General features: G+C 40.8%; 1 protein-coding gene across 4 annotated transcripts in view; it reads left to right on the top strand.

Moving 5' to 3' along the window:
• pcnt (pericentrin) overlaps positions 1 to 26,753 on the top strand; it is a 65,571-nt gene extending 38,818 nt beyond the window's left edge. For 3 of the 4 annotated variants that reach the window (XM_041812304.1, XM_041812305.1, XM_041812302.1), the window contains 26 exons: positions 62 to 224; positions 316 to 558; positions 994 to 1,226; positions 1,423 to 1,530; positions 1,753 to 1,773; positions 2,119 to 2,355; positions 4,242 to 4,415; positions 4,668 to 4,820; positions 6,533 to 6,712; positions 6,829 to 7,848; positions 9,893 to 10,063; positions 10,169 to 10,358; positions 10,631 to 10,953; positions 11,061 to 11,163; positions 14,942 to 15,114; positions 15,202 to 15,477; positions 15,624 to 15,781; positions 16,496 to 16,625; positions 17,797 to 18,588; positions 18,674 to 18,865; positions 18,995 to 19,204; positions 22,476 to 22,702; positions 22,781 to 22,860; positions 22,950 to 23,091; positions 23,206 to 23,333; positions 26,178 to 26,753. In XM_041812304.1, the coding sequence (XP_041668238.1) occupies positions 62 to 224; positions 316 to 558; positions 994 to 1,226; positions 1,423 to 1,530; positions 1,753 to 1,773; positions 2,119 to 2,355; positions 4,242 to 4,415; positions 4,668 to 4,820; positions 6,533 to 6,712; positions 6,829 to 7,848; positions 9,893 to 10,063; positions 10,169 to 10,358; positions 10,631 to 10,953; positions 11,061 to 11,163; positions 14,942 to 15,114; positions 15,202 to 15,477; positions 15,624 to 15,781; positions 16,496 to 16,625; positions 17,797 to 18,588; positions 18,674 to 18,865; positions 18,995 to 19,204; positions 22,476 to 22,702; positions 22,781 to 22,860; positions 22,950 to 23,091; positions 23,206 to 23,333; positions 26,178 to 26,221 (5,871 nt within the window). In that variant the 3' untranslated portion in view covers positions 26,222 to 26,753. The remainder of the gene's footprint in view (positions 1 to 61; positions 225 to 315; positions 559 to 993; positions 1,227 to 1,422; positions 1,531 to 1,752; positions 1,774 to 2,118; positions 2,356 to 4,241; positions 4,416 to 4,667; positions 4,821 to 6,532; positions 6,713 to 6,828; positions 7,849 to 9,892; positions 10,064 to 10,168; positions 10,359 to 10,630; positions 10,954 to 11,060; positions 11,164 to 14,941; positions 15,115 to 15,201; positions 15,478 to 15,623; positions 15,782 to 16,495; positions 16,626 to 17,796; positions 18,589 to 18,673; positions 18,866 to 18,994; positions 19,205 to 22,475; positions 22,703 to 22,780; positions 22,861 to 22,949; positions 23,092 to 23,205; positions 23,334 to 26,177) is intronic. The other variant, XM_041812303.1, reaches the window with a different exon arrangement.
• Positions 26,754 to 27,646: the final 893 nt, after the last annotated feature.

The raw sequence follows: 27,646 nt of genomic DNA, 5'->3' as shown, positions 1-27,646 counted from the left end.
TACCTATTCAGATTAAAAATAATGTGTTTGTCTTGTGTTTGTTGACTCCTTTTTTCCCCAGCTGGAGCAGACTCATGACCACCACCTTTCTCTGGAGGAAAAGTTCTCCAAAGGCAGAGAAGACTCCGCCCAGCTTCTTGAGCAGCATAAGCTCTTAGTGGAGCGGTTTGATCAGGAGGCGAAGCAGAAAAGTCAACTCCAGCTGGAGCTCCACAAGGCTGAAGGTGAACTTCTCTTTAGATCATCTTATGCCGCTAAATTAATCCACTGACTGTTTTAATGCCTTGTTCTTTTGACTTTGAATGACGTGCTCAGGGCTTTTGGAGGGTTATGTGGCTGAAAAAGCCATCCTGGAGGAGTCCCTGCAGCAGAAGGAAGCCCAAGAGGAGAGACTAGTGGAGGAGCTGGAGGACTTGAAGACGAAGCTGCACCAGGTGCAGGGTCTCACCTCGGAGCTGGAGAGCCTCAGACAGAAGCATCAGGAGCTCAGTGAGGAGCACACGCTTCTCCTGCGCCAGAAGGAGCACCTCTCTGCCGGCCTTGGGGAGAGGGAGAAAGGTGAGGGGAACATTCACAGATTTGTGTGCCTCTGTCTGCATAAAAGTACATGACCTGTTAAGTACGCTTGGCCGCACACTTATATAACGTCCACGCTCAGATGTGTCTTTTCTCCGTAGGCCTTTGGCTCATTTTAGATCCTGAGACAGGTTTGTGGGTCAGAGTGGAGTATGAGTGTGCGATGACGGGGTGGGGGATGATTATGCAGTTTATTTGCAGTGCTGTGTGAGGTTGCCGTTTGTAACACTGCTGTTACCATTAGCTTGTAGCAAAGATGTGGAGTGCTGTGTGATTCAGTGTCTTTTCTGGAGGAAAGACATCATGTGTAACGATTTTGTATTTTACTACTCTATTTATTTCTCAGCCTTTATAAATGTTTTGCATATATGCATTTGCACTGAAAATGTCTTGTCTTTCTTTTTTAAATCATTTCAGCTCTCCTGGAGGAGACAGAGCGTTTGGTGCGGGATAGGCTGGACTTGCAACGGCAGGCAGAGAAGGACCACAGCTCTCTGTCCGTTCGCCTCAGGGCCCTGGAGAGAGAGCTGGAAGAGCAAGAGACGAAGGGCCTGGAGACGGAGCAGCACCACAAGACCCGTACAGAAGACCTCCATCAGCAAGTCCAAGCTCTTGAGAAACAGCTGAAACACAACCGCCAGTTTATAGAGGTAAAAACCAAACAAACGAGCAATCAAAAAAATCTGTCTGAATCTGAATTTATCTCTCTTTTTTGGCTGTTGATTGTAGTAATGACCATGTGTTCTCCAGTGTTTTTGAGGAAGACAATATAGTGACAATATTTTTATGTCGCTGCTTAATGTGGATGTCACAGTCTTTCACATCATTTTGTTTCTGTGCTTATAGGAGCAGGCTGTGGAGCGTGAGCATGAGAGAGACGAGTTTCAGCAGGAGATCCGAAGGCTTGAGGCCCAACTCAGACAGACAGCCAGCGTGGATAACAAAGGACACCGGGTGAGACCAAGAATAGATTTATCTACAGGACAATATCACACCAAAGGCTTTTTTACACTAAAATGCATTGCATTTGCAGTGTGTAATGCATTTTCTGTTTAAGCATTGCAGATTGTTTTTTTAACTAAAGAAAACATAGTATTAATTAACAAGGTTGACGTGATTGCATTGTGTGCTGACTTTTGCCATGTGTTTACCCCTGTGCCGAATGGATTGCTGTAGTTTGAGGACTTGGTTCTGCAGGTATGAAACCTAACTAGCATACTTATCTTGTGCATGGTGTGCATCATTCATCATTATTTCTGTGCAATCATCCGTAGACTCATTCTTAGTGCTATTTGCTTGCCATCCATTCCTGTTTCATTGCCTGTTTTTTAAGCATCCATCTGCTTCTGATTTACACTTCATTTGTCTTTCAACTCCATGTTACTGCTCTCTGGAAGGGTTTAACTTTTTATTGTTTGGTACCGGCAGCTGCAGATCAAGAATGGCTTATTTATCTACACTTCATCCTTTTTTACATTTTCCTTTATGCTGCTTATTTCTCTAATTGTTTCAAACCCCCCGCCCGCTTCTTTGTTTCCGCAGGTGGAGACTCTGCAAGCTATGATTAAAGACAAGACAGAGGACCATGCATCCTTGCTTTCAGCCAATCAGCAAGCCAAGCGTGACCTCGCAGAGCGCAACGAAGAGATAGACAAGCTAGCAGGGCGAATCAGAGAGCTCGAACAAGCACTGCTCAACAGCACAGAAAGTGATCGATCTGTCAGTCACCTGGAACAGGAGCTCCACAGAGCTAAGCTGAGAGAACAAGAGCTTACACAAGTAAGAAAATACTCACTTCCAGTCCATGTCTTTTTTATAAAGCACATTTACAGAGTGTCTGCAGGGTCTTAAAAAGTGTTATAGTTGATGACTCTCGCAAAAGTTATGGCTTTTAAAAAGTCTTAAATCTGAGACCATACATTTTAAATTTTATTGCTAGTTTGAATTTTTATACTTGCCTTAAGATGTTGTAGACTAGTTTTTAGACTTAGTTTAAAGCATAATTGGGATTCTGAAGGACTCTACCAGATCTGACGTCAGTGTGCAATATTGTTTGTGTTTTTCCCCACTGAGCTATTAGTGCATCCATAAAGCTCCACTGCGTCGCTAGTTAGCAGGTTAACTGTGTGATCAAGTAATGTTTGCATGTTCAGAGAGGTAAGTAACTGAAGTTTTCTGAGAAGTGGTTGGAGGAGAACGTGTTGGAGCTGAAGCTGTTGTTGATACTTGTAAACATTTTACAGGATTTTGCAAAAGCTGCTCTGCAGTGCAGCTTCTTCCTAGTGTTGTACTAACCTAGAATTTATGTTAGCACTACAACCTTCTCAAAGAAAGATTTAGTTTGCATACTACAAAAACATATACTGTCTGCATTTTCTTGACTACTTTGTCAAATTTTTATCTTACAGTCTGCACAAAACATGCACATAACTGGTTGGAGATTGAAGATGCAGTGGAAATATATTAAGAGTCTTGAAAAAGGACTTAAAGTATTAAAGCTTATGTAAGAATCTATTAGAATATTAGTACGTTAGAAAAAGGAGATAATAAGAAGCCAATATGACCTGGTTGTCTGTAGGTCGGCTAAAAGGTACGCCTCAGATCAAAATTTACTGAACAGAGATCCTCCTTATGGTTCCTAAGATATTGTACACATTACAATGCATGCATGACTTATTGAAATATCATTAAAAACTTTTAAAAGTGTAGTTTAGATTTGGTGTAGTGCTTTAAAACCTGATTGAAATGCCTCAGTGATGCTGTTTATGTCTGAAAATGTTTTTAACTGACTAAAACAACTTTCTCCAACAAAGAAAAGCCGTTTAGAAATTGGCCTGAAATGGGATTGGACAGAGGTGTCAAAATTTGTGTGTATACATATATATATATATATATATATATATATATATATATATATATATATATAATGGTTTAAAAAGAGGGTATATGCACGGATTTTTCCAAGGCTTTACACCATCTCTCTGATACCCACGTAGTAGCTTCACTTGGTCTACAGCTCAAAATATTCCTCATGTTTCTCACACTGGGGTCCTGAAAAACCCTTACTTTAACCTCCATCTGAGACACTTCGTTTTCGCTGCTGTCTCTTTTACCCCCCCCCCCCCCCATGGACCTGCTTTCCTCCGATTGGCCGATTTTCCCGAGCCTAGCCGGTGGCAGGACTCAATGTTTTGTGCCCACCCCCTCCAATGTGGCTATGTTGCTGTGCTAGTGCTATGCGGTCTGTTCCGCTTTGCCGGCAGCACGGGCGAACCAGTCAGGAGATCTTATTGCAATGACCTCATCTGTTCCTTCCATCGAAATCTTGTCTCGGAGAGATCTCGGAAAGATTCCCAATGAACCGTTTTCATCAGATTACACTCTAATTCCAAGATTACTGCCACATACATTTATCTTGCGGTTTGAAAATTTGCATATGTGGAGTATGGACACCAAACATTGTGACTTTATATTTATGTTTTAAAAACAGAAAAGTGTTATACCCCCTCTTTAAAAAAACTCTTTTTTTAAAGGTGAAAGACAATATCTATGAGGCAGGTTGCAGGTTTAGGTGATCTACTGTCTGTTTGAGTGGAAATGGTTTATAAACATAAAAAAGTTAAGGGACAGACTTTCCTTCTTCTCATATCCGCTCACTTTTCTAGGATAAGCAGGCCCTGGAGCAGCAGCAGCTGTCCAACAGGCTTCAGATCTCCGCTCTGCAGTCCAAACTGGATGAGACGAGACACTGTTACCACGAAAACACACGGGACCCCACCCAGGAGCTGAGAGATGCCCTGGATACGGCTCAGCAGAGCCTGCAGAGCAAAGAGCAGGAGGTCTGGAAGATATAAGCTTTGCTTTTGTCTGGTACTTATATGATTTTGGCGGATAGGTGACTGTTCATAGATGCATTTGACTGCACTGCCACCTTTTGGTAAAGATCTGTATTTCCATTTAGAATTTAGTATTTGAGTCATGATTGTACTTGTGTTTATAATCTTTTAAACCCACTTGCGAATACTGTTTTGATCCTAGATCTTAAATGTGATCTTCTCGTCTGTTTTTATTATATACTCTCGTATCTTTAGGCTGAGATTCTGCTTGGCCAGCTGGAGAAAGTGCAGAGTGACTTAAACATCAAAGAAGTTGAACTGAAACACCTAACACTACAGCTGGAGCTCCTGACCAATCAGAATGCAGCTCATGTTTCAGAACTTCAAGAGCAGATCGCTGCCCTAAATGTAAGAGCTGTTTTACCTTATGTAAAATCTCTTTTCTACGCTTACAATAATGTTGGTAACTAGTAAGCTGTCTTTAATAATCTTTTTAAAAACTGGATGGATTGACCTGGGTAGCACTAAGAAATGTCACTGAATACAAAAAGTTCCTCCCAATAAGATAAATATAAGACAATTCTTAGAATCATGACTTTTCTAAGAATCGTCCCTTAAAGTTGAGACGAGATCCTGTTTTTCACAGAGCATATTATCCCTCCAAGAGCTTCTAAGTTTAAAAAAACTGTTAGCAGTAGTGAGGACTTTTAAGAGGATTAAAAGTTTCTCAGGCAGAGGATAAAAATAGAGAAATGTTCCCCAAACACTGAATGATGAATATTCTTATTCAATCACAGCAACTGAGCAAACAATTAGAGTATTCTTGCAGACATGCCAGCCTATTTTGGACTCTGTAGTGCAAAGTATAGCATGCATGGTGTGTCCCTTTGGTCACTGATAAATGCTCCTCACATGCTGAGTGTGCTCTCAACATGTTAAGAGGCTACTGTGCTAGTAGAAGTGAGCGTTATACTTTAAATCTGCAGCTTAAAATTTCCTTTACAGAAATGGTAATTTCATGAAATAGCACCAATAATGCAAATCTGACTTGTTTCTGTTATCAAGCTGATGGATTACACTCTGTGGTTTAATGGGGCCTGCAGAATTTTCATTTTACTCTCTACATTTTTCATGCAGACTATCCTGCAGAGGAAAAAAACCCTGTGTTACAAACAAAAACATGCAAGAATATCTTGCATATTTAGTTCACTTAAAATGAGCCTGTAGTATTTGCATGTTGTCATTTAACAGTCTGGTGTCTCTCATCTTCCAGAGATTCTCAGTGGGGTTCAGGTTACACCAGTTAGGTGGCCAATCAAACACAGTAACACCATGGTCAGTAAACCACTTTGAAAAAAACATGTGAAAATGAAATCATTATCTTCATAAAACTTCTCAGCAGGTGGGAGCATGAAGGGTTCTAAAATCTCCTGGTAGACTGCTGACAGCATTGACTCTTGATTTGATAAAGACCAGTGGACCCACAGCAGCAGATGACATGGACCCCCAAACCATCACTGACTGTGGAGACTGGAAACACTAGACTTTAAGACCTGGAGGATTCTGGGTCTTTCTGACCTTCCTTCAGACTCTGAGGCCTTGATTTCCAGTGAAACCAAAATTGACTCTCATCTGAAAACACAACTTTGTACCACTGAGACCGCAACAGTCCAGCCCATTTTCTCTTTAGCCCAGGTGAGACTCTGACAATGTGTCTGGTTCTGGAGAGGCTTGGCACTAAGAACCTGACACTTGTAGTCCATTTCCTAGACCAGTCTGTGGTGGCTCTTGATCCACTTACTCTCAGTCTAGCCATTGTGAAGCTCCTCTACATTCTTGAATATGCTTTTTTGACAATCCTCTGAAGGCTGAGCTCATCTTTGTTGATTATGCACCTTATCCTACTGTTCCATTAAACTTTCCATGAATCTGCTCTGATACAGCCTCTGAGAACAGCCCTTCCCTTTCAGCAGCGATTATCCTCATGACCATAGCCGCCATGACTATGGTTGTTGTGTACCTAACCAGAGTGAGAGAATAAAGGCTCAGGAAACCTTTGCAAACTGGACTTTACCCAGTTTGCAAAGGTCATAAAGAGGCCTTTTCTTCTCTGCCTGCAGGAGAAAGTGTCTGCGCTCACCATCCTCAGAGAGGAGAACGATGAAGAGAGTGAGATGAAGGATGCAGAGGAAGAAACCCTGCCTTCAGCGTTACTCCAGGAGAAAAATCATGAGATTGACCACCTCAACAGTGAGATCCAAAGACTGGAACAGGAACTGGAGAGCATCCGGGACAACAAAGTAGGAATAAGTTGGCAGAATACTTTAAGAGAGTGTAGGCATGCCAATATTTCATGATGCAGTAATAACACATTTAAAAGTCGGATTTAACTGTTTTGGTTTTCCTCATATTAAAGGTTTTGGAGGCTGAGCTTGAGGATTTGCGCTCACAGGTTGAGCATCTTCAGTCTGAGATCATGAGAGTGCGCGAGGACAAACAGGAAGAAGAGGAGCGCCTTCATGAGGTCATCAGCACGCTGCAGGCAGAACTCGCCACATTAGGACCAAACCTGCATGAAGTCAGCGACTCTCAGGACGGCGACAGCATCAATCCCTCACCCGCTCCAAGCCCAGAGCCTCGTCACTACCCCATTCAGGAGAGGAGGGGAGGCCCGAGCAGTCTGAAGCAGGAGCTCAGCCTGACTCACTCTACCTCCTCCCGTCCCCTTCGATCTCGCCTCAAAGCTCTTCAGAGTCAGCTGGACACCGTGGTGGCAGAAAAAGACGGACTAGAGCGACTGCTGCACACTCAGGAGGAGGAGTACAGAGGGCATGGAGAGGAGTTTGGAAGGAGGCTGAAAGCTGAGAGGGAGAGAGGCGACGAGCTTCAGGGTCTCCTCACTGCTAAGGAAGCTGAGCTGGAGAAACTCAAAGCCTGCATGGAGGATGAAAAACAGAAGGGGAAACTATCAGAGGAGGAGAGGGACAGCTGTCAAATGCAAGTCCAAGATATAAGCAGCCTGCTTGAAAAGAACGCCCACCTCAGCTCTCTGATTTTGGAGCTACAAAATAAAGAACAGGAGACGCTGAGTGAAATCACAGCTCTGAAAACAAAAGAGCTGGAGATGAGGCGGGACACAGAAGCACTGAGAGAAACCAGCCTCACTCTGGAGAGACAAGTCCAGGAGGTACGAGCTGAGGTGGTTGACCTGGAGGAGCTGGTCGCTGAGGAGAGGACGAAGGTGAAAACCCTCGAGACTGTGAAGGAAGAGCTTTCTGCTGAGCGAGAGGCGCTGAGGAGGAGGGAGGGGCAGCTTCAGGAGGAAATCGAAAGGCTCAGACAGGAGGTGACCTCAATGAGAGCCTGCATCCAGAACCTGACATTTCAGCTCAATGTGAGGGAGACGAGTCAAGAAGAGGCTCAGAAGGAGGTGCTGGTGAGTCTCATTGGTGCTTTTTATTTGTTTAAACCTCAGGTCAAGGTGCAAGCATTAAACAGATGTGGAGATAAATGATGGTGTTTTTGAAGTCAGGGCAGTCAAACAATTTAAATTTTTGATTGCAATCAACAGCAGAACTTCTATAGTTTAATCTCCTTTTGGTTGCATTTAGAAATTCCAATATTTTATCTTCAAAATGTTTTGTTTCAGTCGGATTTTTGCTCTGTCCTAAACTAGATTGACTTCCCACTGGATACCAGCTTTTATTTTCAAAAGAATTATGAACATTGGGTGGATTTAAGGCAATGACATAATTACCAATAGCTTATATTTACATGATAACTTAACCATTGAAAAAAGGAACTTGTTATGGATTGAAAAGGAAAACAAAGAAAAGTATTAAAGCAAAATGCTTGATATCACAAGTTGCAGATGACTTCTGACTTGTCCTGAGTTTTTTAAAGTAAAATGAGACATTAAGGAGCAGTGGTGGACAGAAAAGTCACTTCTTAGAATATGTTTTTGGGCTTTCTGTGCCTTTATTCCTAGAGAGAAGGATAGTGGATAGAGTCGGAAACAGGGCTGAAAAAATTGGGGAAGAGATATGCAGAAGGGAGCTGCAGGCCGGACTCACCCGGGTCACCCTGATACATGAGGTGTGACCTAACCGTAAGGCCATCTGTTCCCATTAATTAACCTTTTAAGCTAATATCTGCTGATAGTGTTATCATGCTGGTTGTTTTGTACATCTGTTTAGTTCAGAACTGCTGTAATGGTGTAATATGCACTTAACATGCACTAAATATTTTTAGATGTGTTTGCTATAACTTTGATTATAAAGTATCTGCTATTCTTTGTATTTTTTAGTATGTCTGTGTTTGAAATGTTTTTCTTCTGAGTAAAATAAATGTTAAAGCAGAGTTTTTCCCCCTAACATATTGGTAATGATAATGCATGCAATGCATAAAATGTATACATGCTTTTTAATATAAAACATTTTTCTTATAAATAGGATAAATTTGACCATAGATTTTATTTAGTCTTATAGGATGTGCTTATTGCAAATCTTGGGATGACTATTAAATAGATTTACTTTTTCAGCCCTTGTTCAATACAAAAAAAAACCATCCCCAGCTAGTGTTTTAGAGCTCCTGTGAGGAAATTTCCGTTTGTGTTAATTTTCATGTCCCATGTAAACACATTGGAACCTCCAATTCTCCTGTATTTTTCCTGTGCATGTGTAGCAAGTGTTTCTTAACTGCTTCACTAGTTGAAATTTTTGCTGTAACACAAGTAATTTCAAAACTCCTCCTGGGAGATTTGATTGGTCAAAAGGAAAAATAGGTCATTTTTGACATCATATGCTGCAGGTTTAAGGAGGTCTGGTTTTTTCTCTCTGTAAAAAATGTCCATTGTAAACCTGCTTGAACAAGCTCTGTTTTCAGACAGGAAATAACTTGCTGCTGTTTTTGAAGGCTGGCAAAGAAGTTCACATCTGGTTGCAGTTAAAGGAGGGGCGTAACACGTCACCACAGTGTCGCTCCTGAGGCAGCAGAATCTGACTAATGCTGGGGGAAGTTACGTTAAAATGAGGAAGAAGGAAGAAAACCTGTTTGTTGTTAGTTTAAAGCTCTGATGCACTTTATTTTAATTTCTTTACATTTCGTCTTTACAGGATGTGGTAAGGAGAAGTTTTGGTTGTTGAAAGGAAGCATGCATGCTAAAATATATCTTTTAGCTGCTGAGCTGTTTCTAGTAAGCTTTTGTTTTCTCTTTAGTTGGAAAATTAAGCTAAGGTTGATACAGTGGACTACAGAGGTGGACTTTCGCATAAATGTGGTCCTCATTAAGCTGCAGTAAGAAACTACTATTGCATTTGTATCAGCAATAGTCTCTATTGATGGTTGTGTTCAGGATAAATGAAGAACTGAACTAAAGACGTTGTAAAGTTTATTGTGTGATGCAGAGCTGCATGATTGCTGGTTACAGAGAGGACTGTATGATTTTAGCTGCTCCATAAGAATGTTTTTCTTTGTGTCAGACGCATGCTGAGGTGACTCTGGCTAAAGCAGACGCTGCCTTAAGACAGAAGGAGGCTGAGCTTGGCAGACTGAGGTCAGAGCATCAGGCTCTGAGGGCAGAACTGACTGCCGTGAAAAAGGGTCTGAGTACCAGCACAGAGAGGGCTGAGAAACTGCATGTGGAAGGACAGGTGAGAATATATGAAAACCGTAGAGCAAACATAAGTTTTAAGATTTTAAGTTTATGGTGAGGTTTGTTCTGTAGTGGGTTAACAGCTGTATTTTTATGATCTCAGACCAAAGACCGTGCTCTAGTCGACCTGGAGACTGACAACCAGCATCTGAAGGCGGAGCTTCGGCGTCTGCAAGAGGACCTGGCTGTACAGGAAGAGGAGCTGGCCTATCAGCGAAGAGAACTACAGCAACTCAGACAACACTGTCAGCAGCAGCAAACACGACCACACCAACAGGGGTCCCATCAGAAAGGTATGATGCTTCTTACATTCTCTCTGCTGTTTCAGTTTCAAAATCAAAACACTCTTATTCACCAGCTTCATTCTGTTTCAAAGGAATTAGTGTTAGTGAGGAATTTGTCATTTGTAAGCATTGAAATACCACACTGCTAAAGATCGCTCCATTGCAGTGCTGCATAAAGATAGCTCTCTGAAATTAATGGCTCCAGCAACTTTCAAAGATGTCTCCATCCATAAGAAAACACATGTTATTAAACTAAATTTTATTTATTTTCCTCCTGTCAGATATTTCTACCAGAGCCTTTGAGAACAGTGTGATCCAGGATGAAGTGTCTTTGAGCTCTCCAGAGGTTCTGAGGAGACTGGAATGCTCTGAAGACAGAATCCCAGAGCACTTCCACGCCTCAGTCCTCGGCTCTCGTCTGTCTGAGCTCAGCGTTCTAAACAGCACAGGTCTGGATTTCCCACCTGTTAAAACCTCTCAAAGGGTCGTGATGGAGCCTCCCCGTTCCAGGACTATCACACCAGAACCAGGCACACAGAGCACCCATTCCCCAGGCTCCATGTCAGACAACTTCTCCATGGCCGACTCGATGGACACTGACAAAGTAAGCTGTCATGTACATGAGGACTTTCTGAGTATTTTACAGACGCTCTTTGGTTCAAACCTGGTTTGATATTTGCTTATACTGTTGTCATTCTTTTTCTCTCTCAGGTTCGTGAGCTGGAAGGACTTGACCTAACAACACCTACATCCCCTCTCGGCTCCACTTCCTCCTTGTCAGCTCCAGAATGGGCCAGTGATGGATACGGCAGCAGTGAGTATATTAGCACACACAGGCTAAAATCAGTATGAGAAGGTTGTTACTGTACTGGTTTTCTGTAACTTAGTCATGAATATCTGGTCACAATATCTGGTAGATCAGTCCATACTTTTTGCTTATTTTTCCTGTGGTTATGAGTTATTCCAGTTTTCCCAAGAGTTCATCTTACTTATGACATTATCTTGATATAAAAACCCCATGATATTTCGTTGATTTCCCGAGATCTTGAGAAAACTACTACAATCGGCATATGAAAACAAATGATCTCATAAAAAAGAGATAAATAAAGTTCATCTCAATACAATTACCATTTATGACTTGTTATAGGAAAAGAGAGTAAAATGTATGCATGCCCTTCTAGAGCCCCTGTATCTCTGTCTTTTGGCGGTATATTTTTGATTTCATATTGTAAATTAATTTTTTTCTTTATAATTGGAAAAAGCAAATATTAACATTGAAGTTGTATTGACATTTACAACATTACTGACTTCCCTTGATCCATTGTAAAATAACCCTAAGTAAGAGTTCACGTGGCATGGATCCGTGTTGCAGGTGCAGCCTTGGTAAAGTACCATGGGAATAATTCACAACTCCTTATATGGACATCCTGGGGGTGCGTGTTTATAGGTCACATCTTCATGCTTTGCAAAATGCGTTTTTTTCGTCTTATATGTTGTCAGGTCAAAGTTGTGATTAATTTTATATTGCATATCTTTTAAAACCCTGAGGACAGCTTTGTCGTATGCAACAAGAAGAGACACGTTATTCGAGGTTGAATAAATTTTGAACTGTAAATCATAGGCACTTACTTGCTTTTTCCTCTGAAAGTCCTCTTTTGTCCCGTTGTAATGATGCTATCCATGCCTTCTTAGCTCTTGGAAAACGTTTCTAGTGAGCCTAGAGCTTGGCTGACTTACCGGAGCCTTTAAAGATTAATTCCACACAAATAACTCCGACATTGAACATCTTTTTATCATTTGTAATCCATTTTTCGATCGTTCCTGCAGTTAGCCAGTTAGCCTATTGACTGTTTGTATCCCAAAATGCATTGCAACTAGGCTGTGACAACCAATGGCAGGCTGCTCTGTTGTCCTGTCATGCTTTGCTGAGCAATGCATGTTCATAGACTGACAAACTGAGGAAGACAACCTGAATTACTCATAATGGAGAGAAATAGACTCAGAGAGACTATTATGTGTCCCTCAGAGCCACTGCACTTTGAACAATAACTAAAATTCCCAAAAGTGCATCAACTTTTTTTGTAAATATGTGAGTATTTTGAAGACTTTTTGCCACAGAATTCATATTTCTTAATTCTTCGGTCCCAAAGAGATAGGAGAACAAGCAAAAAAAAAAAAAAACCTTCGTCATTTATTTTTCCTGTGTTTTGTACATAAAAATCTTTTGAGTTTTAATTTCAGATTAGTTTAATCTTTTGTCTTTATTGTCCCATAGCTTTTTAAAATTCAAATAACATTACTGCAGCACACTCAGCCTTGTCAAAGAATTCAGGAATGAGAGAAACACAGGAACATTACATTTTTTTCTTAAAAGTAAAAGCTACAGTGCAGAGTTTTAGTTAAAATAGAAAATTTAAAAAGTGATAGTGTTTTAGTGAAAGGCAGCAGTGAACAGGTGTGTCTTCAACCTCGATTTTAAAGATCTCAGACTCTCAGCAGACCTGATGTTAGAAACTGAACGCTGCTGATCTATGTTTGATTTGGAGTCTGGGGACACAGAGCAGACCTGCACCAGACAACCTGAGTGGTCAGGATGGTTCATACTGTATTAGCCTATGGCTACAATTTGGCACATTTACATGTTAATGTCCATTAATGTGCATTGTCCCTTATCACAAATAAATAAAAATTAAAAAAATGAAAAGAAGGTCTCTGATGTATTTTGGGCCTAAACCATTCAGAACTTTATAAGCTAACAGGAGTATTTTAAAGTCTATTCTCTGAGGGACAGGGAGCCAGTGCAAAGACTTCAGAACAGGACTGATATGGTCTTCTCTCTTGGTCTTAGTGAGAACTCGTGCAGCAGCATTTTGAATCAGTTGCACAGGTCTGATTTTTTTTAAGGCAGATCTGAAAAGAACCTGTTTACAGTAGTCGACTCAACTGAAGGTCCTGTTGTGACATTAGTCCTTTATGGGACTATAAGGACATTGTATTCAAATACATGTAATTTGATATGGAGTCTGATTAAATCACCAGAACTCACTAATGAACACAGCCAAATACTTTTGTCCATAAAGTGTATTTTGCGATCAAAAATATAGCGTGATGACTGAAGTTGTGCATAAATGTTTAGGGAAAATAGTTAGCCTTTCTTTGAAATAACTTACATTTGCCATTTATTAGGTGCATAAGTTATTTATGGCTGCAGGACTGTGCTTGTGAGGGTGACTCAAAACTTAAAAAAAGACTCACACACATAGTGTACTGGGTACAGTAGAGTGAGCAGTGAGATTGAAACAAAATCTAAATGCAAACCATCTCCTAATGTCCTCTTTAACATTTCTCCATTTGTATCTTTATCTGGTGTGTAGTTGTAGTAAAAATATGTGGTAGATCAAATTCACGTCACACACTTAAACAGTTCTGGTCTTTACCAATTGGTAACAACTGCAGTCCACAAATGCACGCTAATATTTATGTTTTGCAGTATACATTTCAGCTATATGTGCCTCATTCATAACCTGACACGCCAGTTGGATTTTTTTCTCTCATCCATCTGGAAAACCTTCAATATATGGAAAAGGGCAGAGCCTTTGAAAAAAAACTCAGAGTGTGATTTGATGAATTTTATGTCAGTCACATCTTTATGGGCCAATCAGAGCAACAAAACACATGACGTTGTTGCTGCTACTGAAATGCGTGTGTGCAGCTATCAGGAATAAACTCCATATAAAACTGCATAACGCAAACCATGGCAACTATAGACATGTCAGTACATGACTTTTGTCGTTTCTGAACAACTCACTGCTGTTTTTTGTTCTTCTTTTAATGAAGAAACGTCGTCAAGTTCTGATAAAACTGGCACTTTAGCAGCTAATGTCTTCCGCCATAATGGCACCGGCCTCTTGTTGCTGCTTGCTTAATTCACGACTCCGCTGTGCCCGAAAGTACTACCCCTCGTTGCTGATTGGTCCTTTCACTTTCTAACTGGGCCCAAACATTTCAGACGGGAGCTTTGCAAGATGGATTCACCAGTGAGAAACAAGGAAACAGGCGTATCCATCTGCTTTGCAAGGTTACCCCATTCACAGTTGTTGATTAAAGTAATCTACTGTTGCAAATCTGGAACTTTTTGCACCTTTTATTAGGCATTTTTACACCAAATTATCCAAAATACATGCATATGAAATAAAGATAAGAGCTAGAAAACTTCAAAAAATACCACAAAAAAAAATGTCACCTTTCTAGAGGTTTTCCAGTTCTTTTATACTTCATGATATTTTGAGTTTTAAAACAATATTATCGTAACAATGGTTACCTTAAGCTACTTTTACGTGTGTACACATATATTTTTGATCCTATATTGATTATTTTGTTGCATAGTCTAAGTAATCACACGTGGTTGCACAAATTCCAAAGGCATAATTAGACTTTCCTCAATACACACCAGTGGGCCTCCCCTCACCTTTTGAGAACCACTGCAGAGTGTTATGGTGAAGAAAACTCTTCAGACAAATGTTCATACTTAACAGTCTGAGCTCATTGTGGGCCATGATAAGACAGGTAAGTAAGCCTCTGTTGTGTTTCAGATGTGAGCTCAGAGTTGGGTGCGAGGCTGAGAGTGGAGCTGGAGCAGACGGAGAGGTTGGATGCTCAGTTTGTGGAGTATCTCCGCTGCAGAGGAATTAACCCCACAGCTAACACAGACAGTGCAGCAGGCAGTATGAGCTACAGCGATGACCTTCTGTCACCTGAGCTTCAGGTAGGTCACATTTTCTACACATGGGCAGCAGTTGTATTCCTTCTCATAAATCTACATTAATCTGCTTCTTTCTCCATCTCTCTGCAGGCTCAACTGAAGAAAGTGTATCAAGAAAGCTGCAGAATTCTCACTTTGTCCCAGCGTCGAGCCACTTCCTCCAGCCAGCCTCATGTCTCAGATTTAAAAGTATTTACATCTAGTCAGACACAGCGCCACGCTGAAGACGGCTCTGCTCCACTGGACCACCTAGATAAATCACTGTCCAACCCTCCCATGAGCTGGCAGCAGGAGAAGAGAGCACTGCAGGAGACTGTGATCGCTCTCAGAGAGCTGCTCTGTCGGATGGCTCAGAGACACACGCAAGTATGTTAGACTACTGAAACTAAACTGGTTTAGAGTTAGGATAGTATCAGATTGGCTTTAGTTTTACCAATAAGTTTCTGCACTTAGATTTTATTATGGTGCAGAATCACAGAGATTTACTGATCACTGTATTCTTCCTCCTACAGACTGACTTCAGGGGTGAAGAAGACTGGCACAGGAATCAGCTGCAGACTGATGGACAGGTTGAATATCAGCTAAGGGCAGAGCTGGAGGAAAGCCAGAAACACCTGAAATGTGCTCACGACACTCAGCAAGAACAAAAGAACAAAATACAGTCGCTCAGGTATATCACACACATCTAGTAACAGCAGTTTATACGTCTTTTAGAAAAGAGACATAAACCAAAAACATTACACTGGTCATGTTTCTCCTAGTGGTGTAAAGATAAACGTATCTGAATCGTTTTGCATTAATGATCAGAGTGCATCGGTCTGTGGAGCCCTGGATCAGTAAAAATGCAACATGAATCCGTCACTGCACTGGCTTTACATTAGAGATTGGTTTACTGAGGTCCTGCTGCTTGATATCAGAGCTCATTCCCCCATGCCTTGGCTCAGCATCTTCACTCTTGCATGTCTCATCTCCAAAACATCTTATAGTTGCTTTTCTCCCTCTAAGACAGTGGTTCCCAACCATTTTTTCTTGGAGCCCCCTCTAATCTTTTCAAAGACAAGTTGAGCTCCCCAATACCCTAACAAAAAAAATTATATTGTCATATTGTTGCCAAAAATCAACATCTTATTTGTTTCATTGATAAGACCCTAAGGAAATGGCTCTTCACAAGTCTTTCTTACCAAAAGACCATTGTATACACGGTTTATTAAGTGCTTTATCATGATTTTATTTTATATTTGCAAATTTGATTTTGACAACCTCAGAGCAGACAAAGCCTTGCGCCCTCCCTGAGATGATCAAATCCAGAGGTCACAAAGGTCAGAAATACTTTCATGCAAGCTCAAAGTAAAGTAAAAACATCTTTGAAAATGTTTTCCTTCAGGATGGCTGTGGAAGAGGGAGAGGAAGCTTTGCAGAGAGAGCAGAGCCGAGTACAGGAGCTTCAACAACAGCTGGAGCAGGAGAGAGCTCTGAGTCTGCGAAAGGACAGGGAGGAGGAGAAGAGGAGAGAGGTAAAATGATGGGAATATCAAAGATGATGTGAAAGAGAACCTGTTGTAAATTCTTCTTTAAAATCCAGTTTTTAAGTGATGAGGAACCAGTAACGGTCAAGTAAAACCTGTAGGGCACATGTATAATGTTAATGATAATAAAAAATAGATATATAAATAAATAAATCAATAATGAATAATAATAAATATAAAGATGTGTAAGGCATACCATAAGGCACACAATGCATTCCTTAAAGCTGAGCGTATACTGTGCAAATTTACAACTTTCATTTTGACAGTTTTTGTCGGGCAGTGTACTGGGGGTGGCCAGCTATGGCCTGACCAGCTGCACCCACTGATCAGATGACTGCACAAACTCCCACTGTGAGAGCAGAGCCCTGAGTAGAATCCTCAACTTTGAGATATTTTTCCTAAACTGTTAGACAATGTCCTAAATCACCATGAAAACAGCAGAAATATAATGCCCATGCTCCCAATAATATAGACAAAAGACAAGGAGGAAATATGCCTATCCCCGGACCTCCACCTGACACGGATGGTGATGCTGTTGATGTGTGATGGAGAGAAAAAGGATTTGACTAGATACAACTTCAGCCTAAATATGTCAGATTTCTTCAAAGTGAACTGATTGAATTTTTGTCACAGTCCATCCAAATTTCATAAAAACTCGTACAGTGTGGATACTCAGGCCATGCATGACCACTGGGCGATATAGTGTGAGAACACAAATCATGCACAATGCTCGTGCATCCTAAGTGATTCAGTCATAACTGTTTGAAAATCAGGTGGAAATTGCACACTATATGCCTGGCTTAAATGACAGAGACTTGGCAATCTTGACTTTTTTTAAACTTTACTTTTTGTACAAGTTAACAAGTTCCTTTCGATTCTTTTCTTTTCTGTTGTACTCCTTTCAATTGGGAAGTTTTGCTTATATTTTTCCCAATTTAAATAAGAAGTGTTAATCAGGAAGGCTGCTGAAGTCTGTGATACTTGAGGATGAAGAGTGGAGTTTAATTGAGGGTTAAAATTGCTCAGTAAGCCTGCTTTAAAAAACAATGTGTACCAAAGAGTTCTGCTGTTTTTGTACTGAGTTGTTAAGTTTGTGGAGGATTCAGAGTGTGCATTCCCTTTTAAACTTTGAAAGATGACCTCCTTCTTCCTTTTCCAGGCTGCACATATCTCCTCTGAGCAGCAGAAGTCAGAGGTCATGGCTCTGAAGGGTCAGGTGGAGCAGGAGAAAGTGACCTGCAGCAACCTCAGACGGGAGCTTCAGATCGAACAGTCCCGCAGTGAACTGCTGGAGAAGCGCCTGGATGACACCCAGAAGGAGCTAGAAGATGAACGCCAGCGTTCTGCTCACCAACAAGAGCAGACCTTTGAAGAAAAGACTCGTCTCGAACGCCTCCTGACTGAAGCGGAGTCTCGCATCACAGAAGTTCACTCTAAGCTCGCTGATGCTCACAGGAAGCTGGATGAAGAGAGAGGCCGCTGCTCCAGACAGGTGGATGAACTCAGCCGAAGACACGAGGCCGATGAAGCCAGAGACAGGAAGTTCATCTCTGACCTGCGCGCCCAGCTTGAGCAGGAGCGAAGGCAGGGGGAGGAGCTTGCTACAGTGACAGACAAACTAAGGGCTGAGCTGCTGCAGAGCAGGAGGAGATGGGAAGAGGAGGACAGGATGAAGAGGGAGGAGCTGCAGAGGGAGCAGGAGGCTGCCACCCGACATCGTGTAGCTCTGGAGGCCCTGAGAGAGCAGAAACAGGAAGCCAGTCAGTCTTTAGAGGCGGAGCGGGAGCAGTCCAGACGCCAACGGGTGGAGCTGACCGAGCTGAAGGAGAGGCTGCGACTGTTGAAGGACAAAGAGAGGGAGAGGGAGGAGCAGTGGGAGAGAGAGAGGAGGAAGGGGAGGCAGGAGCAGGTGGAGAGGGAGAGACGACAGGAGAGGACTAACAACAAACTGGTACCATCACTCTTACTACTATACATAATTCATTAAGATATTTAAAAACACAAACATGCTGACTTCTTAACATGTCTGATTTCAGTGTGAGCTGGAGTTGTTGAGGCAACAGGATCAGCAACGCATGCAGGAGCTACAGCGCACTTTGGCAGAGCTGCAAAGAGAGGAGAGAGAGATGGCTGCTCAGAGACTGTCCGGACAATTATCAGGGCAGCAACACAAGGTTTCATCCTCACAGAGCAACTTCCAGACAGGCAGCACACAACAGAGCAAGCAGGTACACAAGGGCATCTTTCAAATGTAGAAGTTAGTTACACAATCATGCATTATGCCTCATTCCTCTGTACTTTTTCATTGTTGACATACAGTTCTGTTGTAAAATAGTGCATCTGTATTTTTGCTGTAGCCAACACCCTCACCCAAGCTGCTGGAACATTTGCTGGAGGAGAACTCAGAGCTGACCGAGCGCGTGACATCACTGAGCCAGGAGAGAGCAACCCTCAAACACAGACTCACCTGCCTGGAGCGAGAGCTGCGACGCACAGAGAATGAGCTCGCCAAGGTCACCACGGAAACTGAAAACAGGCCCATCAATGATTTCACCAACAACAGCAAGGTCTGTAAACAAAGATTTTATTACAAATTTATGTTTAAAAAAATCTCTTAACGGTGATTCCTAGTTTCACACACATAATACACAACTGACCGCAACAAATAAAGTTACATTAATCAACAAAATCAGCAGGTAAACTTGTGCAAACACAGTCAAACAATCCTTTAATCAGATATTAAACTCTTCTAAACTAATACAGCGCTGTAGTTTATGCTGTAGTTCAGACTAAGGCTACATTCACACTGCAGGCCTTAATGCTCAATTCTGATCTTTTCTCAGATCTGATTTTTTTTTTTTTTTTTTGCCTGTTCACATTGCAGTCAACTTCCAAAAGATCAGATACATGTCTGATTTAGAACCACAGACGAAAGTGGCCTGAATCTGATTCGAAACATTCAGATTCAATGTGACTTGTGCCGTTCCCACTGTCGGAAAAAAAATCAGATATGAGTCACATGTGAGCAAAAAAATCAGATTCAAGTCACTTTCAACTGCAGTGTGAACGTACCCCAAGTTAGATGAGCAAAAACATTCAAAGTTCTTTTACCAAAGGCAGAGCAAGTTCAAGGAACTTCATGCATGGTTGATCCATATGAACTCTGGGTAATTGACTAAATGCCAAAAATCTGCATCAATAATCAGCCAGGCTGATAATCCATCGACCCCTGTCCCTGATAAGGAAGACCAACCAACTTTCTCATACGATGTACATTTTTTTTTAATGTCAGTATTTTCTTCTTGTGCCATCTTACTAATGGAATATAATAAAATTTTGATTTTTTTTTAAGAACAACTAAAGTACAGTCAAACAAGTTGTGGCTTCTTTATCTTCATGCTTGCTTTAACTGTAAAGAAATTATTGAAAATTATTGCCAAACAGCAACAAGGCTGTACGAATTCTTTAGATTCTTTAATCATTTTTATTCCATGCACTTTTAAAGCAACACAGTTTCTGTTGTTCTAAGTTTAAAAGCATTTAAAAGTACCAAAAATTGTTAAACAACAGATTTTTAATCTTACTTTTGACCAGAAGTTGCCTTCAGGACAGAAAGAGAACTCTGCCTAATTGCACACTGCAGCAATGTTTTGATACAGAGAAGTTACCAACATATTTGTGCATATGACACGGTGTGCAGAAGTTTGATTGTTATTTCAGACTATTAAAACAAGATATTTCCCAATATTGGGTGCATAGTACTTATATTTTTAGTTGCTGTGGTATTGAAATAGGTCCATGTAGTTTTATTGGTTTTTTTTAATGGTCAGAAATAAAAGTTAAAATGCTGGGATAAGACAACATTAGTCATCAGACAAGTTTCAGCAGCTGCTTTAACAATGTCCAAACTGCATGTGATGCAAGTAAATGAATGTCAGCGACAAAACCAGCATAATTACATTGGTTCCTATTGGATTAACCTAAAAGCCTGCAAGGGACGCAGTGCTACTCATTTCCCCCATTGCCCTGTTCCTATTTTTCTCTCTGTTGCTCATATTGAGATGGACAAGGGACAGGAAAAGTGGAGAAATACAGTGCTTAATAAATTTATTAGACCACCCTAACCCTAAGCAAACTAAGGTCTATGTCACAGCTGCCCTAAATTAACAGCATTGGTAATTACCAAAATCATTTTTTATGTTTCTGCAATGGTTAATACACCAATGTGTAGAAGCTTTTTAACCTAAATGATATTTTTAATGCTAAAATATAATTATTATTGTTATCCATGAATTTTCAAATTTACTGATTTACAAAACAACTGAAAAAATAGTAAAGCACATTAACATTTCTTGATGAATATGTCAAATTATAGTTATTTACTTGCATTCCTGAACAGAAAAATGAGTTTTAGTGGTTGAATGTTATGCTTGATTGATTTCTAACTTCTCAGAGAAACCCAGTGAGCCAGCTCAAATTTGGGTGAATTCAGTTTGAAATCCCTCATTCTTGTTCAAAATGGTTAAACATGGAGAGCTGACTGAAAATGAAAGAGTCCGCATTAAAGCACTCCATGATGCTGGATGGTCTTTGAGACAAATATGACAGATGGTCTAATAAATTTGTGAAGTACTGTATGTCTATTAATAACATCCATAATGGGCACTATGCACAAATCTCTTCTGCATTTGGTGTTAGGCAGCTCCCAAACTTGTAGTTGGGAGATTGAATGCAGAAAAGAACAGCGTATGATGACAGATTCATTGCGGCTTATTAGCTGTTTGCATGAGTTACCCAAGCTGACTGTCAATGATGAGTAAATTTAGCTGAAGATGTACATTGTAGCACACAGCAATAATGTCCAGAAGCGCTATTAACCCGTTGTTGAAATGGCTTTTAGCACATTTGGATGCCATTATGATAGAGTCAACACAAACAACAATCAAAACAAACAAACATAAAAAAAGACGATTAAACGCAGTATAGGATGGTTTAGGTTCTGTTTTGACTTGGCACGTATCATTGAGTGGAAGTTATAAAGCAGCCTTATTTTCCACCAGAAAAATGTCACACCCTGCCATGCATAGAGTCTATAGTGTTTTAATGTGCTCTGACTTGTCTTCACATGGAGGCAGAACTATTCAGCTCACAGCTGTCAAAGTCTCGTCAATATAAAGCACCACATTTTTGTTTCTCTATATCATAGATTCTCAAAGTGCAGCCTGCGAGCCAATGGCGGTGCGCAAAAACGTTTCTGGCATCCCACAATTGTTAAGACAGGAAGCAAGGCACACTGAGACTGACTGTTTGTTCTAAATAAGTTTTTACATATATTCTGAAATGGACTGCACACAGGAGTGTTATATCCCAAATTTGAGTGTAGAGGGCAGAAAACCCCAGGGATTTTGTGTGCATTACAATGTTTCTCAAGGTTTTTTCAAGTTTTGCCAGGTTTAGCCTCATTTATTAATTAAAATGTGTTTATTGCACATTACTGGATGCAGACCAATAAATGTAAACTGTAGAGATGCAACCTGGTCATTAAAATGATTACAAATGGGATTTTTTTTTTTCTGTTTTTTTTTTCCTTCAGTGGCCCTCAGTCCAATGTTGGGTTCCTAAATTGGCCCTCAGCTATCAAAACTTTGAGAACCCCTGCTCTATATCAAAATAAAAGCACTGGATGTCATTTTTTTACAAGGGGGAAACTAAAAAAATTCAGGGCACAGAATCAAATTCAACAGATGCAATGTGGACAATGAGTGTGCAATGTCTGATGCTTGTATGCTGTTAAGTCACAGTATTTTCTGATTAAACTCACTCACTCTTGTTCTGCAGCTGCAGCGTTTGTACGAGCGTTACCTGCGCGCTGAGAGCTTCAGGAAGGCTCTAGTTTACCAGAAACGCTACCTATTGCTGCTGTTGGGAGGTTTCCAGGAGTGTGAACAGGCCACACTTTGCCTTATTGCCCGCATGGGGGCACAACCATCACCCCTCCTGTCCTCCAAGCACAGACCTTTGGGACGATTCAGAGCTGCTGTACGAGTGGTCATAGCTGTCTCCAGGTAGGATGTACTGAGATTTAAAGATGTGAGTTTCAGTTTTCTTGTGAGTGTAATAATAATCAAACACTTTAATTTCAGGATGAAGTTCCTGACCAGGAAATGGAACAAAGCAATCAGAAGGTTGTCTGCACCCGGGGCTGTTAACGGACATGCTTCAGGTCAACTGAATAAATACGTGTTACTACACATCACTTGACTGAAAGTCAACTGTATGAACAGAAGCTTTAATACAAATCTTATCTTACAGGGCCTAAAGCTGAAGTTTTACGGCAGCAGCACACTAGACTGAACTCTAACTCACTACCAAACAGAGACAGCGGTGCCATCCACAGAGATGCTGCGTCAGCCCTCGTCCCCCCTACCAAATCACCTTTCAGGTTACACAACAGGTGAGAGCTCCTCTTCAGCAGACGAGGGCTGTAACGGTTCAGGGCTTATGGTTCATACTTCGGTTCTGGAAGACTTAAAACTTTTAGTGTAATTTAAGTATTTGTCTGTCGTAGGTCGTACTCCAGCACCAGTATGGTCTCGGCACTTTCAGGAGGAACCTCCCAGGACCCAGAACGATCCCTGACGGAATATATCCACCATCTAGAGAAGGTTCAGCTACGTTTAGGCGGAGCCAAACAGGGTGAGCAGTTTTAACAAATACTGAGTTGGATTCATGAAGGTGGAGGTCACGTTTAGAGCACGATGGATTCACTGGGTTAGAAATCCGGTAGTTGACACCTCCTTGCTTTGAGTCATTGCTCTCTGCTTTGTGGAAACTATAAATCGTTGGTAAAACACACTGGAGCATGTTAGAATGCACTGGGCATAAATTACTCAGCTCTAAGGCCAAGTTCATACCACACAATATTAATCGGATATGGCTATAATCTGACAGCTCCAATCAAATACACTGACGTTCCCCTTGGGAGCAAAGACAATCTTTCTGAGAAAAGCTTTACACATGACAAAATGAATGTGGCTCATCCTGTGGGTCTGACTCTGCCCTCAGAACATGAAACATTATTTATTGACTTTGAAGAAAAAGGATAGAGCATCACTGCAAGAAACTATAAAAACGTCCTATTTATTAGCTAAGTCATGGCAAGAATTGGATGCCTAATCTAGTCTAATCCAAGCATTAGATACACGTCACCTAATCTGGTCACTTACTAGGAAGTGTTATCCCCTTGTCTCTGAGAAATGAAAGCAGAGAGATTAAAGACATCAGCACATTTAAAATGTTAAAAAAATCTTTTCTTGTTTTGGCATCTTTCCTGAAAAAAAAAAACAGCATGTTTGTGCTCTGTCATCTCCTGACGTAGTAAGCGAGACTCATTTAACCCCACCGCCCCCTAAAGAGGAAAGGAGGATACAGTCAGCCTGTTCCCCTCATATGATTGGTTACCGGCAGCGCTGGCTGCAGGAGAATAGGACGTGGCTGTACCTGAGCTGCTTGTCGCCCCTTTACCTGAATGGTCCAGGTGAGTGTGAGTGTAAGAGACTCACTCCGCCAAAGCATCAATAAAGCAGCACAAGTCACTAGGATGGGTGATGGGTCACTGGGGGCACAAGTCGGAGGTGTTAACACTCTGATCTGGAATATTGGTGCATGCAGGTTTTTGTAAGGGTGATTTTTCCACAGATTGAACATTCAGTCCTTACAAAATTTCTGATTTTCTTTACATAAAGCAAGGTGTACACTATGTTTTCATGGCGATTCCATAACAGTCAAAACACATGATTTTTGTGCTCACACTGTATGGTTGGGCACAACCTGGTATGACTGAAGTGGGGGAGAACTGTAAAAAAAAATACAGATCAAGTTTCCTTTGAAAAGTCGCACAGATGGAGGTTGAAGTTGTATCTGTTGTCTTGTTCACAAAGCTTTAATAGCTCCATTCATCCATCCATCTTCTACCACTTGTCTGGGGTCGGTTTGCAGTGGCAGCAGGCTAAGAAAGTCAATCCTCTCACTTTCCAACTCCTGAGGGATACCAAGGTGTTAACAAAACAAGGCAAAAGACAAAGTCCAACTTCTTAAGAAGCACGACCAACAAAGACTTCCAAGAAAACTTAAAAGTCAGCACTCAAAAACTCCTTTGTGGTGATTTTATTTCTGGTTCAGGCGGTACAGGACACAAGAACGTGTTGTCAGCGCTAAAGAAGACTTCTTGTTGAAATATGTTTGTTGTGTCCTGTACCGCCTGACCCAGAAATAAAATAACCCGAAATGACATTACAGAGTGCTGACTCTTCAGTTTTCTTGTATCCCAAGGTTTTCCCAGACCAGACAGGATATATAATCTCTCCAGTGCATTCTAAGTCTTCCCCATGATCTCCTCTCAGTTGGACATGCCCGGAAGACCTCCAAAAGGAGGCGCACAGGAGTTATCCTGATCAGATGCCCAAATCCCCTCCTTTTGATGCAAAAGAGCAGTAGCTCTACTCCTGACTCCTGGATGTCTGAACCCTGGAGAAAACTTATTTCAGATGCTTGTATCTGCAATGTTAACCAGAGCTCATGACCATAGGTGAGGGTTGGAACAAAGCTCAACCGGTAAATCAAAAGCTTTGCCTTCTGGCTCAGCTCCCTCTTCACCACAACAGACTGGCACAATGCCTGTAATACTGCTGAAGCTGCTCCAATCTGCCTGTCAATATCACGCTTTCTTTTACCCTCACTTGTTCACAAAACCCCAGGATACTTGAAGTCATTCACATGAGGTAGAGAAGACTCACTCCCCACCTGAGGGGGCAATCCACCATCTTCCCTACTGTTTCACACTCAGCTGCAAACCACCCCAGTGCTGGCTTGAGGTCCCCAGCAAACAGAACCACATCACCTGCAAAAAGCAGAAATAGCTACAAACTGCAAAAACCTGGAAAGTCTACACCTGGCTTTAGTTGCAAAAAACTGGTCAGTGCTTGAATTTAGCAAATATGCTGCTTTCACACATGCATTCCTGCAAATCTCTGAAAATGTTTTTGAGGGAGGGATGCCAAAAAACCCATATAACTTTCTTTTTTTCCATCAAATGCCTTTTATCACAAATCTCTGTTTCTTTAATGTTTTAATTCAGGAATAATATCAACGAGAGATATTAATTTCAGTTTCTGTTCTTAATGTGCCAGTCATGATAAATGTCATATCAACACTTTACATACACTGAACCAAGTTGTTACAATTTTTAATCAGTCGACCATGAGTACAGCACTGAGCAACATTTAGGAAAGTTGCAGTGGCAAGGAAAAACCTTTGAACAGGCAGAAACCTGGAGCAGAATCAGACTCGGGTTGAACAGACATCTGCTGCTCTTTCAGATGAATGAACGAGACAAGAGGGAGGAAGAGCAGACTTTGCAGATGTGTTTCTACTGACAGACATGCCCTTTTGTTTGATATCATTTACTGATTGAAGTATTGATTAATTTATAATTCACTACACAGGAATCTGCTCACCTACTTTATTTTTGTGTCTTACCAGGTTCATCAGCTCTCCAGCCTGACCCAAAGTTACTGGACAACTGAAACGAATGTCTCCCATCTACATATTGTTCTAAGACTGTCCACGCCTTAAATCCATTTAGAAAAATGTAGAACGACATATCCCACATGTTGCATTTCCTTACAACGTGACTTTTTTTTAACAAGTGCATCAGTTATTTTTCAATATTTGCATTTGTGTCTTTTCTATTCTCTACTTTAGTATTTTGAAGGTCACTCTATATATTCTAATGAACAAATGTTTTTTTCATGACTTAAACACAGCTGATATTTTTCTACTAATGTTTTATACCTTTTTGTGCTATGTAAATACAACTGATGTTTCTTGCACATGTCCAAATTTGCACTGGTTTTAACTGTACTGTCATGCTAAATGTATTTAGCGATTGCATAAAGTTGTATCGTATATATTTCTGTTGTTTTTTTTTTTATTTGATAAAGTTGATAAATATTTTCAATGTTTGTGTACAAACTAAACAGGCTGTTTATTTGTTTTTCATGGCAGCTTATAATATTAATGTCTTTTTCACAATGCAAGTAAAAGACTTAAACTTTATTGGCTTATGGAGTGCTTTACATTTAACCTTTAACCTGTTGTGAGTTTGATATTAACATTTGACCTAAAAGCATAAAACCCTGATATTTTAGATCTTTGCTCATTTACCTTACACGGAGCCTAATGAGTGCAAATATCCCAGAACCAAAGAAGGATGCAATGGATGAAGATAGCCATACCACTGTCAAGGCTAAGAACTGCAATTTTAAGTGTTAGGTAAAAGATTGTACCATATGTCAATGTTGACATCACTTGCACCACTTAAGTCATGCAGACCAGATTGATGAGTGTAATTTTTTAATATTTATACCTTTTTATAGTGAATCTAGGAGACATCTTCAAAACTCTTGGGTCATTCTCTGCACTTCTGAGTTATCTACAGTGGTGTGTTATTGCTTATTTGCAGTTTTACTATTAGACAAAGGGGCAATTGCCTTGAGCACTAAGGGGCCTCCAGGCACAGGGAAATGTGCAAATGTGAAAAATTATTTCAATAGATAAGATGAGTCTTAAGAAAAAGAAAAAAAAGGTTCTCTGGGTGAGAAACTTACCTAGGAGGGACCCCTGCACCCCTACTGAGTTCATACCCCTTTAAAACACCCACTGTCTCCATATCAAGCAAATTAAAGTATAAGGCAGATCTATATAAAAATAAAAAATTTGTAAAATGATGTAATTCTTAAGATTATCAAAAATCATATTTTCTGAATAACTGATATTGACAGAAAGTTATTCAAAGCAACACAAAAAACAGTTACACTCTCAAAACAGATGTGTTAAAAATAACATATGTGTTAATTTTTAACACACTGGCATGTCCAGTTAAGGACAAAACATTTTGGGTTACTTTCAACAAATTCAGTGTGTGTGCACATCTAACACATACTGTGTTG

Source organism: Cheilinus undulatus, linkage group 18 (genome assembly GCF_018320785.1).
Source record: "Cheilinus undulatus linkage group 18, ASM1832078v1, whole genome shotgun sequence".
NCBI classification, from domain to species: domain Eukaryota; kingdom Metazoa; phylum Chordata; class Actinopteri; order Labriformes; family Labridae; genus Cheilinus; species Cheilinus undulatus.
Note: the sequence above shows the minus strand (reverse complement) of the source record. Positions and strands in the feature narration are given on the sequence as shown.